Source organism: Salmo trutta, chromosome 27 (genome assembly GCF_901001165.1).
Source record: "Salmo trutta chromosome 27, fSalTru1.1, whole genome shotgun sequence".
Lineage (NCBI taxonomy): Eukaryota > Metazoa > Chordata > Actinopteri > Salmoniformes > Salmonidae > Salmo > Salmo trutta.
The window spans coordinates 31,453,302-31,467,704 of NC_042983.1; the positions used below are offsets into that span (position 1 = coordinate 31,453,302).

Consider the following 14,403-nt stretch of genomic DNA (forward strand, 5'->3'; position numbering starts at 1 on the left):
TCCCATTTTGTGCTCTCTGGAACAGTTTAGGGAAGGAAGCACCTTTACACCTTTAATTGTCTGTGGTTGCTGATGTCACATCCTTCCGTTGAGTTTGCCACGTGTGTGTTTCCTGCCTTTCTGTCCACGAGGTCCTGGGGGTGACTGGGGTGGGGGTGAATAGGGGATAGAGGGTCTAACAGTGGGTGGGGGGTGGGGAAGAGAGTTTGGGATGAGGGGTGGGTTTGGAGTGGATGCAGGGCTGTGGAATTGAGGTATAATATGACGTTAGTCTATAACAATACGCCTTGGTCTCTTGTTCCAGTCAAGCCAATCAAAGTCAGATAGAATTAACAGTGCAAAAATGTAGAGGTAACTTGCTCCCTTCTCCCTTCAACAATAGACAGTGTAAAAATGAAGAGGCTCCTAGCTCCCTTCTCCCTTCAACAACAGACAGTGTAAAAATGAAGAGGCTCCTAGCTCCCTTCTCTCTTCAACAACAGACAGTGTAAAGATGAAGAGGCTCCTAGCTCCCTTCTCTCTTCAACAACAGACAGTTCTCACTTCTCATGACGGCAGAGCTTAAAAAATATCTCTGTCTGCTAATGACTACACTGTAACGTGAGTTAATAGAAAGAGGCATGCACACACACATTCACTCTCTCAAACTCTTCCACACACACACACACACACACACACACACACACACACACACACACACACACACACACACACACACACACACACACACACACACACACACACACACACACACACACACACACACACACACACACACACATAGACATGCCACAGCTTTGAACGCTTGAACACATTACACCATGATACACCGCTATCAAGCTAATCCCAGATGTACATTCTGCTAATCTCTTTAGCTGCTAAAGCTTTAAATTAGCCCTAATATTTGGCATGATTCACCACCAGCACAGAGGCCCACCTACATGTAGGCGATGGCCCAGGTTTAGGTCATTCTCTTCCGTGTGTTACTCGAAGACGTGGGGAGGGAACGGGAGGGTGGGGGGTGAGGGAAGGGAAGAGGAGGGAGGGAGGAAGAGGGAAGGGAAGGGGAGGGAGTGATAGAGATTTGTCACCGTGTCTATCTGAGCCTGACAGACGGAGAGCCTGACGTGCCACACAGAGTAGTCATTGCCTGTAATGACATTAGAGACACAATGAAATGGAGGCATACAGTCTCCTGGCCACTGGCTCCCCTCTCCCTCTCCCTCACCCTCCCACAATCACACTCAGGCAACACACAGATAAACAGCTTCACCTCCATAAACAACACACAACTCTAAACACCAGCTCTGCATATAAAAAATATCATGTTTTTTTAGGATTAGGAGTTGATATGGGGGGGAGCTATAGGGATGCTCAAGCAAAACGGAACCTAGAAAGTGTGTGTGTGTGTGTGTGTGTGTGTGTGTGTGTGTGTGTGTGTGTGTGTGTGTGTGTGTGTGTGTGTGTGTGTGTGTGTGTGTGTGTGTGTGTGTGTGTGTGTGTGTGTGTGTGTGCGTTTGTACGTGTGTGTGTGTGTATGCGTGCGTGTGTGTTCATACTCAGATTGTTCGGAAACTGTATTAAATACGTTATTGCCTCCTCTTCAAGGAAATGGTAGCTTATTTTAAAAGAGAGAGGGTTTATTTAATGTAGCATACACCTCCTAAAAGGTTTACTTACTGCAGTGTAATATGTTATTTCAAATCCTCGCAACCGCATTTCCTATGAGGATAGAGGATACTGCCGTTTTTTCAAGACATGCTATTACTAAATGTGTTGCAGATGTGCTATGGGGAGGTGGGGTTCTAGGAAAAACACCATCAATCCTGTCATTATAAATGGTTTTCTCCAATTCTCAACAACGTAGGCCTACTTAGAATTTAGTTGAAAAATATATAATGTCAGCAGATGTTGGTGTATGTGTTCGTCATATGAGGAACTGGTTTTCAGAGCTGTGTTGCCCCTCATCATTCAGTACATTCTCTCTCTCTCTCTCTCTCTCTCTCTCTCTCTCTCTCTCTCTCTCTCTCTCTCTCTCTCTCTCTCTGTCTCTCTCTTTCTTCCCTGTCTTTCTCTCTCTCTCTCTCTCTTTCTCTCTCTCTCTCTCTCTCTCTCTCTCTCAAAAGCTTTGATTTGCACCATGCAGCTGTCTTTCAAAGAGAGGAATTAGAACTAAGGACCAGCCTAGATAATGTTCCTCTTTTCTCTCTCCTCATCTCTTTGATTCTCTCAGGTGCAGTCCTTGTGTTGTCAATGACAAAGCCATATTAACAAGCATATATATATATATATATATATATATATATATATATATATATATATATATATATATATATATGTATATATATATATATATATGTATGTGTCTATTAGGACGGGAAGAAATGCTGCCCACGTGCTGTATCTTCGTTTTTGGTGACTTAACACTTGGAAGTGAGGAGATGGGACAACTATGTACAAGTTCCCATCACCCTTCCAGCTCCACTTCTGAAAGAGAGAGAGAGTGTGCTGAATCTCTCTCCCTCTCGCCCTCTCCCTCTCTCCCTCCGTCTGCCTATCAGATGGGAGGGCGGTTGGTAGAGCTCTTCCCCTCCCCCCTGAGAGGCCTGGTACCTGTTCAAAGATCCCTCTTTCCACCTCTTGTTCTCGCTCTCCCCTCTCTTTCTCCCTCTGTCAGCTCTCTCTAGGTTCTGCTACTTTGAGGCAGACTATTCTCTATTGGTATGGCCACCATTCTCAATCCTTCTCTCTCGCTCCCTCAGCCCATCATGTCTTTCCTAACGTGCACTTTGACCTTAGCAGTGACCCCCACTGGCCTTCCCCCAGCCGTTTCACTTTGTAAAGGAGAGAGAGAGAGAGAGAGAGAGAGAGAGAGAGAGAAACAAAATCCTTCTCTCTCCTTCCCAATCCCTACATTCCCTCTGCTCTGCCCTCTCCCCATACTCTTTGGTTATGGATTAGTGAATTGGCTTAGTGTGGCATAGAAAGATTGTTAGTCATCTCTCTCCCTCAGGTTCAGGAGTGGCTGAAAAATCGCAACATTCACCTAAAACTAAACCTACACTTTCACCGTCGCTGCACCTAAAAGGTGAAGTGTCAGTCTCAATCTTCTGTGGAGTCCTCCCTGAGTGCATAAGTGGTCAACATACAGTGATGGATTACATCGTTTTCCCCCCTCATCAAGCTACACACAATACCCCATAATGACAAAGAAAAAAATGGTTTTTAGAAATTGTTCAATAAAAAAATATAAAAAATATGGAAATATTACGTTTACATACAGTAAGGATTCAGACCCTGTGCTCAGTACTTTGTTGAAGCACCTTTGGCAGCCATTACAGCCTTGTCTTCTTGGGTATGATGCTACAAGCTTGGCACACCTGTATTTGGGGAGTTTCTCCAATTCTTCTCTGTAGATCCTCTTAAGCTCTGTCAGGTTAGATGGGGAAAATCGCTGCACAGCTATTTTCAGGTCTCTCCAGAGATGTTTGATTGGGTTCAAGTCCGGGCTCTGGCTGGGCCACTCAAGGACATTCAGAGACTTTCCTCGAAGTCACTCCTGCATTGTCTTGGCAATGTGCTTAGGGTTGTTGTCCTGTTAGAAGGTGAACCTTTGCACCAATCTGAGGTCCTGAGTGCTTTGGAGCAGGTTTTCATCAAGGATCTCTCTGTACTTTACTCCGTTCATCTTTCCCCCAATCCTGACTAGTCTCCCAGTTCCTGACGCTGAAAAACATCCCCACAGCATGATGCTGCCATAACCATGCTTCAGCGTAGGGATGGTGACAGGTTTCCTCTAGACGTGACGCTTGGCATTCAGGCCAAAGAGTTCAATCTTGGTTTCAACAGACCAGAGAATCTTGTTTCTCATGGTCTGAGAGTCCTTAAGGTGCCTTTTGGCAAACCCCAAGCAGGCTGTCATGTGCCTTTTACTGAGGAGTGGCTTCCGTCTGGCCACTCCACCATAAAGGCCTGATCGTTGGAGTGCTGCAGAGATGGTTGTCCTTCTGGAAGGTTCTTCCATCTCCACAGAGGAACTCTGGAGCTCCTTGAGAACCATTGGGTTCTTGGTCACCTCCCTGACCAAGGCCCTTCTCTGCCGATTACTCAGTTTGGTCAGGTGGCCAGCCCTAGGAAGAGTCTTGGTGGTTTCAAACTCCTTCCATTTAAGAATGATGGCAGCCACTGCGTTCTTGGGGACCTTCAATGCTGCATACATGTTTTTTTACCCTTCCCCAGATCTGTGCCTTGACACAATCCTGTCTCGGAGCTCTACGGACAATTCCTTTGACCTCATGGCTTGGTTTTTTCTCTGACATGCATGGTCAACTGTGGGACCTTATACAGACAGGTGTATGCCTTTCCAAATTATGTCCAATCAATTGAATTTATCACAGGTAGACTCCAATCAAGTTGTAGAAACATGTCAAGGATGATCAATGGAAACAGGATGCACCTGAGCTCAATTTCGAGTCACATAGCAAAGAATCTGAATTATTATGTACATTATGGGGTATTGTGTGTAGATTGACGATCAACATTTTTTACTTAATCATTTAAGAATAAGGCTGTAAAGTAACAAAATGTGGGAAAAGGGAAGGGGTCTGAATACTTTCTGAATGCACTGTAGACATAGTTCTGTCTCATTATATTGGATTGCGCTCTCTGTCTCTCTCTCTCTCGCGCTCGCGCCCTGTCTCTCCCCCTCTCTCCTCTCTCCCTCTCTCTCTCTCTTTCGTTCTCCCCATCAGGCGGGCCGCGGCATGTCTCCTGGCGGGACACTGTCAAAGGGGTAAATTGGATTGTGCTGTTCTGTGGTAATCTTTTGGGGATGCTTACTGTCACCAGCCAACCCTCCCTGACCAGACCTGGATGCCGAGAGCAATGGGGTGGGAGCGGGTGTGTGGGGTAGGCGGAGGAGGGAGAGTTGACGAGCTGGGTGGAGGCTCTCGTGTTTGAGGGAGGACGCAGAAGGAGGGAGTGGTGTTGAAGGGGAGGGGAGGGAGGGGGATCACCAGCGCCGGGCTAAGCAGCACCTCTCCTCAGGCAGCATTGGTTGCCGGAGCCAAAGCTGGGATTAAATGTTCAGGACATGGGCTTAGTCTTAGTGTTACTGTTACATAAGGACTAAGGTGTTGCTCCAGAGGGTGTTAACATTGAGAGGCTCAGGGGGGAGGAGGCAGGAGGCAGGAGTCACCAATGGAGAGAGGCATTGCGTTAGCGTTCAGGAGACGGTGGAGAGCTGCGTGGTGCGCCTCGACTGTCAGGATCTGATTGAGGTATGCTGGCCTGCCGGGGGATTGATATGTTGTTGTTCTTGTTGTGTCTCTGGACTGTTGAGCACCACTGATAGGCTGGAGTGTTAGTCTGTCTGAAGACACTCTTTCATCTTTCTGACAGCACTTTACTGTTTTTAATGATTTATGCTGTGTAACCATAGAAAATTAACAAGAGTATCATAAAATACTAAACCAATGTGTCATTTTAGATGTTAGTCTCGTTATTACTGTTGTTCCCTATGGTTGATTATACAGTCAGTGGTCTTGTTTCCAGTGTTGTTTGCAGTGGAACTGCAAACAATCATCACATGAGTATGGTTTTGTCACAAAGGTGAAGAAGAGCTGTTGACATGCTAATGGTCAATGTGCATCATAATCAGGAGATTATATATATTTATAAACAGCAAAAAAAGAAATGTCCTCTCACTTTCAACTGCGTTTATTTTCAACAAACTTAACATGTGTAAATATTTTTATGAACATAACAAGATTCAACAACTGAGACATAAACTGAACAAGTTCCACAGACATGTGACTAACATAAATGGAATAATGTGTCCCTGAACAAAGCGGGGGTCAAAATCAAAAGTAAGAGTCAGTATCTGGTGTGGCCACCAGCTGAATTAAGTACTGCAGTGCATCTCCTCCTCATGGACTGCCCCAGATTTGCCAGTTCTTGCTGTGAGATGTTACCCCACTCTTCCACCAAGGCACCTGCAAGTTCCCAGACATTTCTGGGGAGAATGGCCCTAGCCCTCACCGTCCGATCCAACAGGTCCCAGACGTGCTCAATGGGATTGAGATCCAGGCTCTTCACTGGCCATGGCAGAACACTGACATTCCGGTCTTGCAGGAAATCACGCTCAAAATGAGCAGTATGGCTGGTGGCATTGTCATGCTGGAGGGTCATGTCAGGATGAGCTTGCAGGAAGGGTACCACATGAGGGAGGAGGATGTCTTCCCTGTAACGCACAGCGTTGAGATTGCCTGCAATGACAAGAAGCTCAGTCCGATGATGCTGTGACACACTGCCCCAGACCATGACGGACCCTCCACCTCCAAAAAAGATACCGTTCCAGATTACAGGCCTCGGAGTAAGTACAGGTGAGACAAAACCGTGACTCGTCAGTGAAGAGCACTTTTTGCAAGTCCTGTCTGGTCCAGCGACAGTGGGTTTGTGCCCATAGGTGACGTTGTTGCCGGTGATGTCTGGTGAGGACCTGCCTTACAACAGGTCTACAAGCCCTCAGTCCAGCCTCTCTCAGCCTATTGCAGACAGTCTGAGCACTGATGGATGGATTGTGCGTTCCTGGTGTAACTGGGGCAGTTGTTGTTGCCATCCTGTACCTGTCCCGCAGGTGTGATGTTCAGATGTACCAATCCTGTGCAGGAGTTGCTACACGTGGTCTGCCACTGCGAGGACGATCAGCTGTCCGTCCTGTCCCTCTGTAGCACTGTCTTAGGCGTCTCACAGTACGGACATTGCAATTTCTTTCCCTGGCCACATCTGCAGTCCTCAAGACTCCTTGCAGCATGCCAAAGGCATGTTCACGCAGATGAGCAGGGATCCCGGGCATCTTTATTTTGGTGTTTTTCAAAGTCAGTAGAAAGGCCTCTTTAGTGTCCTAAGTTTTGTAAGCTATTAGTGTCATGCCTAAGTTCTGTAAGCTGTTAGTGTCTTAACGACCGTTCCACAGGTACATGTTCATGAATTGTTTATGGTTCATTTAACCTCTCTAGGGCAGGTGGCACCAAATCGTCCCACCTACGTAACAGCCAGTTGAATCCTGTGGCGCGATTTTCAAATACCTTAGAAATGCTATTACTTCAATTTCTCAAACATATGACTATTTTACAGCTATTTAAAGACAAGACTCTCGTTAATCTAACCACACTGTCCGATTTCAAAAAGGCTTTACAACGAAAGCAAAACATTAGATTATGTCAGCAGAGTACCCAGCCAGAAATAATCAGACACCCATTTTTCAAGCTAGCATATAATGTCACAAAAACCCAGAAGACAGCTAAATGCAGCACTAACCTTTGATGATCTTCATCAGATGACACACCTAGGACATTATGTTATACAATACATGCATGTTTTGTTCAATCAAGTTCATATTTATATCAAAAACCAGCTTTTTACATTAGCATGTGACATTCAGAACTAGCATACCCCCCGCAAACTTCCGACGAATTTACTAACAATTTACTAAATTACTCACGATAAACGTTCACAAAAAGCATAACAATTATTGTAAGAATTATAGATACAGAACTCCTCTTTGCACTCGATATGTCCGATTTTAAAATAGCTTTTCGGTGAAAGCACATTTTGCAATATTCTAAGTAGATAGCCCGGCATCACAGAGCTAGCTATTTAGACACCCAGCAAGTTTAGCCTTCACCAAACTCCGATTTACTATTAGAAAAGTTTGATTACCTTTCCTGTTCTTCGTCAGAATGCACTCCCAGGACTTCTACTTCAATAACAAATGTTGGTTTGGTCCAAAATAATCCATAGTTATGTTCCAACAGCGGCATTTTGTTCGTGCGTTCAAGACACTATCCCAATGGTAAATAAGGGTCACGCGCACGGCGCATTTCGTGACAAAAGATTTCTAAATATTTCATTACCGTACTTTGAAGCATGTCAACCGCTGTTTAAAATCAATTTTTATGCCATTTTTCTCGTAAAAAAAGCGATAATATTCCGACCAGGAATCTGCAATTAGGTAAACAGCCGAAAGAAAATGCAGCACTGGGTCGACTCGGGCACGCGCCTAATTCCTTTGTCCTCTGATCGGCCACTTGGCAAAGGCGATAATGTGTTTCAGCCAGAGGCTGCCTTGATATCGTTCAGCTTTTTCCCGGGCTCTGAGAGCCTATGGGAGCCGTAGGTAGTGTCACGTTACAGCTAAGATCCTCACTCTTTAATAAACAGAGACAAGAAGAACGACTCCTTGTCAGACAGGCCACTTCCTGCATGAAATCTTCTCAGGTTTTTGCCTGCCATATGAGTTCTGTTATACTCACAGACACCATTCAAACAGTTTTAGAAACTTTAGGGTGTTTTCTATCCAAAGCCAATAATTATATGCATATTCTAGTTACTGGGCAGGAGTAGTAACCAGATTAAATCGGGTACGTTTTTTATCCGGCCGTGTAAATACTGCCCCCTAGCCCTAATGGGAAACAGTGTTTAAACCCTTTCCAATGAAGATTTAGATTTTTACGAATTATGTTTGAAAGACAGGGTCCTGAAAATAAATAAATAAATAAATATATATAGAGAGAGAGAGAGAGAGAGAGAGAGAGAGAGAGAGAGAGAGAGAGAGAGAGAGAGAGAGAGAGAGAGAGAGAGAGAGAGAGAGAGAGAGAGAGAGAGAGAGAGAGAGAGAGAGAGAGAGAGAGAGAGAGAGAGAGAACAAGTATAGTCAGCATCATTTGAGTGGCATCATCTCTGAAGGATGTGAGCCAGTAGTGAGTAAAGCCTAAATTAGATATGTAACCACATTGGACTTTTACAAGCTTGATTATAAACAAAGTGTCAAATAGCCACGCCGTTCTTGGACTCAATATGTGAAACCTGAGCTACTGTCAACCTGGAGACAATTCGGAGATGTCAGGCTACATCTAATTGGCTTGATTACACTTGGCTCCATCTCCCAGGAGAGACTGAAGATATAAGAGAGCCAACTAGTGGCATGCAGGAGTACAGGTGTTTTGAACCTGTGCTCTTCAATACTGAGAATAATTCTCACTTGTATTCCTAAAGCAAGATCACATGGGGTTATAACTGACAAGACCTGTGTCTACCAGGCACGTCTATTACCAATGCCTTCCGCTCAAGAAGCGTAGGGGTCGAATGTACAGCAGTATGTAGTTGTTCACCATGGGGGTTGGGGTGCTTTCTCCTGCATCATGTCACTCAATAAACACATAGATTCAGGTTAGAGGAAGATGAAACAAGGAAGGAAAGATGGGGGAGTGAAGTGTGTGTGTGTGTGTGTGTGTGTGTGTGTGTGTGTGTGTGTGTGTGTGTGTGTGTGTGTGTGTGTGTGTGTGTGTGTGTGTGTGTGTGTGTGTCTATGCATGCCTGTGCGTGTTTGAGTGTGTGTGAGAGAGAGAGATTGACATGTCTTTTGGTGAAGCAGTGTCATCTTCCACATCAATGTCTGCGGCTCGCGCTGCCAGGTGCCGGAAATCTGGTTCAGAAAGGAGAGAAAAGAGAGAATGGGAAGGGGGAGAAAAAAGCAGGCTAGATGGTTTTTAATGCGACGGCGCTGACAGCTCCCCTGCATTGCACTGAGCTTAAATAATGGGATGCTCATTTGCATAACGAGGAACGTTATCACCTCTACTGTCAAAATAAAACACAACAGTTCTTCTGCTCCTCCCTGAGATAGATTGGGTTGGCCTACTTTAGCACTCTGGAGAGAAGTACCAGAGATCTGGCTTACTCAAGCTCACACACACATGCACACACTCTTTGGAAGTCAGCTATTTCACTCACACACACTATCGGTCCAGCTCAGCCCACACACACACGTGCATGCATGTGCACACACACTCAACCACAAACACACACAGACAGACAGACAGACAGACAGACACAGACAGACAGACAGACAGACAGACAGACAGACAGACAGACAGACAGACAGACAGACATATTGTGTCCAGCTGGTTTAAGTCCTGGTTTAAATGTTCAAGACCGAATTTGTCGGGAATCAGCTCTATTGCCGTAATTTTAAAGGTCAAATCTATAGTGTTTCTGAACAAGGCAAGGCTAGGTTTTACATCTGCATCCAAGCCAGTCTCCATGTCGGCCATTTTAGAACTGTGTTGGAGGTAGACTAGATTAGTTTTACCTTGACATCGTTCTGTAAACAAACTGCTGTTTTTCAGGAGAAAGAAAGTGTATTTCTTAGTCTAGAGGTAACGTTACACTGTGGGTGATTAGAGCATTTAAGTTAGCGGCACTTCCAAAACTGTCAAACTCTCTGTGAATGAGACGAGATCCTGACAGCGCTGTCTCTGCTCATAGTTGGCACGGTAACGCAACATACCTGATTTGCATGATATCGACAGTAAAAAACACAGCGCTCCTTTCACAACATGTTGACAGATTAGTTGTATTTCTTCCCCCTCCCTTGTGGCAGCGATGATGTGACTTTTCTCCCACCCATACCCCCCCACCCCCTCGTTTTTTTTGTGCCATATTTCATGTCACTTAATGCTTATCCTCTATCCTTCTGTCTCTCTCTCTCTCTCTTTCTTTCTCTATTGCAGGTACGGATTCTGGAATCTTTGAATTGATCGGAGCAAGTCAAGAGAAGAGAGAGAAGAGAGAGAAGAGAAAGCGTTTTGAGGAGAGGCAGAAGAAAGCATAAAGTTCTTTAGGGAGAGGAGAGAAGAAGAAGACGGGGACAATGGGGAGGAAAAAGATTCAGATCACGCGGATTATGGATGAACGCAACAGACAGGTAAGCCCCATGAAGAAGGAAGGATGGATGATAGGGGGGGATGGAAATACCTTACTGTGGGCCTGGGAGAGAGCACAGTAGGTGTGCTGACTTAAGTCTTCAGGGAGTCTGGATGTGACGGTGTCGTGGTGGTGGCAGGAGGGTGTAGGTGGGATAGGAGGGTGATTGTTCTGGGTACCCTGGGGGTTTACATGGAGGTAGTAGTACGTCTTGTTTTTCTTAAATGTAACATACACTGGTGGCACCCTATCACACCCTCTCACACCATGCCACCCACTTTAGCTCATGGCAGTGGAATATTACTATGCACGGGGGTGGAGAAGGGAGGGGAAGGGTGGGAGAAAACACAAACAAACAACCAAACAGAGATGGAGGTTTCATGCACGCACCACACACCGCAGAGAGCACCCTGGGATGGGTGGAGCTAAGAGAGCTCTGAGAGAGCGCTGAGAGGCCGACATGCTCCTTCTGTCTCAGGGCTGGTTGTGCCTTCTGTATCTTTCCTCTCAAGGTACCTTTAAAACAAGGCTCATATTCAAATGTATTGAAAACACGTAGCCAGCATAAGTAAGTAGAAAAACCCTATACAATTATTTTTCAATTATTTGAATCAATGTTTATATTTCAAAAGAAGAGGCACATTTATTTGATGAACCCTTGTATAGGCAAAGGATTTACCATAAATATCATGTTCAACCAGCTGGCTTTATTTGTGGCCATGTCTTCAATGATAAATTACAACAAAACATCAGCCACACAACCCAGGAAATGGATGGAGACAGACCTGCCTCTCTCTCTGCCCTGCAGGCCCACAATCCATTACTTCCTGTGGCACCAGTGACCACCGCCACTCTGTCAGCTCCCTGTCAGGCCAATTGGATCCATACCCTGCTAATAAGCCCCCCTCCAATCACAGGTCACACACACTCCCTTCCTCCTCAGTCCCCACCAATCTGTGAATCATTATCCCAGCATACTGTCATGACATTCACTGGTTATTACATCTATCACATTAGAGTGGTTCAGACTCTCTTAGATCCTTCTACTTGTCATGTCTTTATTCTGTATTGGCTGACATCTAGCAGAGTACTTCACTGTCCCTTCTAGCCTCTGACAGTATGACATCTCAACATAAACACTGTCATTGGGCTCTCTTCACCCTGCTGTTGTGACTTGACATAAAAAGGTGCTAGAAATCGATTGGACTCCACTGAAGTGGCTGTTGCAGCTCGGTGGTCTGAGAACTCCTTGGTGAGAAGTAGACAGAAGAAATAAGTGAAAGAGGAGGAGGGGAGTGGAGCTGTCATGAAGTCCGTTATGTCCTACTTGACTCTCTGGGAGCTCTACAGTTGTTCCCAGGCATCAGGTTTTTGGAGTCAGGGTAGGGGAGGGAGTGTGGGAGAGGTCAGGGAGTTTCAGAGGGGAAGGCTACCACATTGCACCAGCACCCACACCTCCTGTCTGCTTTTATCTTAGCCTCCTCTCCCTCCCTACCCGTCACACCGCAGACCGGGCTCACCGGTCGCACCAGGCACTCCGGCTCCCGAGGATGAGGAGGGAAGAGAGGGAGACAGGAAGGACACCTGAGGGGAATCAATACCACAGATATCCGGGGTTCGTTTACAGAGAGCGAGGGAAGGAGAGAGGGCGGGAGAGAGAGGAGAGGAGGGGGAGAGAGGGAAGGAGTGAGAGAGGGAAGGGAGGGCGTGAGGGGAGGGAGGGAGGGAGGGAAGGAGGGAGGGAGAGGAGAGGAGAGGAGAGGAGAGGAGAGGAGAGGAGAGGAGAGGAGAGGAGAGGAGAGGATGAAGAAAGAGGAGATGAGGGAGAGAGAGGGAAGGAGAGAGGGCGGGAGAGAGAGGAGAGGAGGGGGAGAGAGGGAAGGAGTGAGAGAGGGAAGGGAGGGCGCGAGGGAAGGGAGGGCGCGAGGGGAGGGAGGGAGGGAGGGAGGGAGGGAGGGAGGGAGGAGAGGAGAGGAGAGGAGAGAGAAGAGGAGAGGAGAGGATGAAGAAAGAGGAGATGAGGGAGAGAGAGGGAAGGAGAGAGAGAGGAGGGAGGGAGGGAGGGAGGGAGGGGAGAGGAGGGAGAGAGAGGAGAGGAGGGGGAAGAGAAAGGGAGCAAGTGATTTTAAGTTTATACCTGAGATCTCTTGTAATCAATTTTACACCAGCAATATTCCTTGCCTTTTTACACGTTGTTTTGAATTCATACTGATACAAGATTCTTAAATAAACTTCTTAAACATCTTTTGAATGAACTCTTGCTTTTTGCTTTTTGTTGTACATGGCAATGGAGGTAAAGCAACATCAGTTCTCATGTCTGAGCCAAGCAAGACGTGCACGAAGGAGGTTGGTGGCTCCTTAATTGGGGAGAATGGGCTCGTGGTAATGGCTGGAAAGAATGAGGTGGAATGGTATCAAATACATCAAACACATGGTTTCCATTGATTCCATTCCATTAGCTCTATTCCGGCCAATATTATGAGCCGTCCTCCCCTCAGCAGCCTCCACTGATGTACACGAAGGAGACCATCACAAGGAAGAAGGAGACCTTTGGCACACAGAAACAAAGAAGATTTTTTGTTTTTAATTTTGTCTAAATGGCAGCCTGAGCTTTGCATATTTTCACTTCTCCTTTGAGGAAGCCTCCTCGTGCTACAGCCAAATAAACATCAGAGGGGTTACCTTTAGCCTCCACATTCTTTGCATGCTTCACAAGCTTCCATCCTGCCCTGAACCAAACTCAAAACTTCAAATCTACTTACAGTTCTCTGATATGCAATCAATCCATATACATGAAGGAATAGATCAAATTACACTTGAATTAGTAGATTGGCAATCAGGCTGGTGTGGCTGTCGAAGTTTGACCTCTTATGTCATACTTCCTATATTTGCTATGTCAACCCTATGTAGATATTACGAAAGCCTTTAACTTCTCATCCCTATTGATGTCCACTTCCCTGTTCTCCCTGCCCTCTGTTGAGTGGCAACGTTCTGTTAAAGCTCTCTGCAGCCACCCTGCCACCCACGGGCTCCGCTGCCCACCACGGTGCCATCATCGTGGGCACGGGGCTTCCGTCTCTCTGTGCGGCCACTTTGGCCTGCCACCCCCAGACCCTGAAACACTTCCCCAGAGCAGGGGCACCATGGTCAGGCCTCCCTGGCATTGACTGTCTGCCCAGAGCTCCGGACAGAGGGCAGCAGTGTGTGAACCCTGGCTCCCGGCCCCCCACCACTCAGACCCTCTCCCAGCCCCGGGCACATGAAAGGGCCCCCTGTGCCATAAATGCACAGGCCGTAGACAGAGAGCAGACTCACACAAACACACACACACTTACACAGACATACACACACACAGATATCTATTGCAGGCATACATGCTCAAACATATTATACACTCAGACACATACTTAGACACACACATACATTTCTATTTAACACACATATATATTTAATTAGACTGAGGTAAACACTTCCATCTCTCATCTTGTCGTTAACATCCAGGGTCGGCCATCATGGAGTCCAGCTAATTGAGGCTAATTGAGGGTAATGCAGATTGACACGTCTGTCCAGCCAGTTCAGCCGTGTGTGTGTGTGTGTGTGTGTGTGTGTGTGTGTGTGTGTGTGTGTGTGTGTGTG

At 46.3% G+C, this 14,403-nt stretch overlaps 1 protein-coding gene across 6 annotated transcripts in view; it reads left to right on the forward strand.

Annotated features, from left to right (window-relative positions):
* The window catches only part of LOC115164897 (myocyte-specific enhancer factor 2C), a 109,311-nt gene that overhangs the window by 44,242 nt on the left and 50,666 nt on the right, over window positions 1-14,403 (forward strand). For all 6 annotated transcript variants that reach the window (XM_029717803.1, XM_029717802.1, XM_029717804.1 and 3 more), the window contains one exon: window positions 10,575-10,768. In XM_029717803.1, coding sequence (XP_029573663.1) covers window positions 10,715-10,768 — 54 coding nt within the window. In that variant the 5' untranslated portion in view covers window positions 10,575-10,714. The remainder of the gene's footprint in view (window positions 1-10,574; window positions 10,769-14,403) is intronic.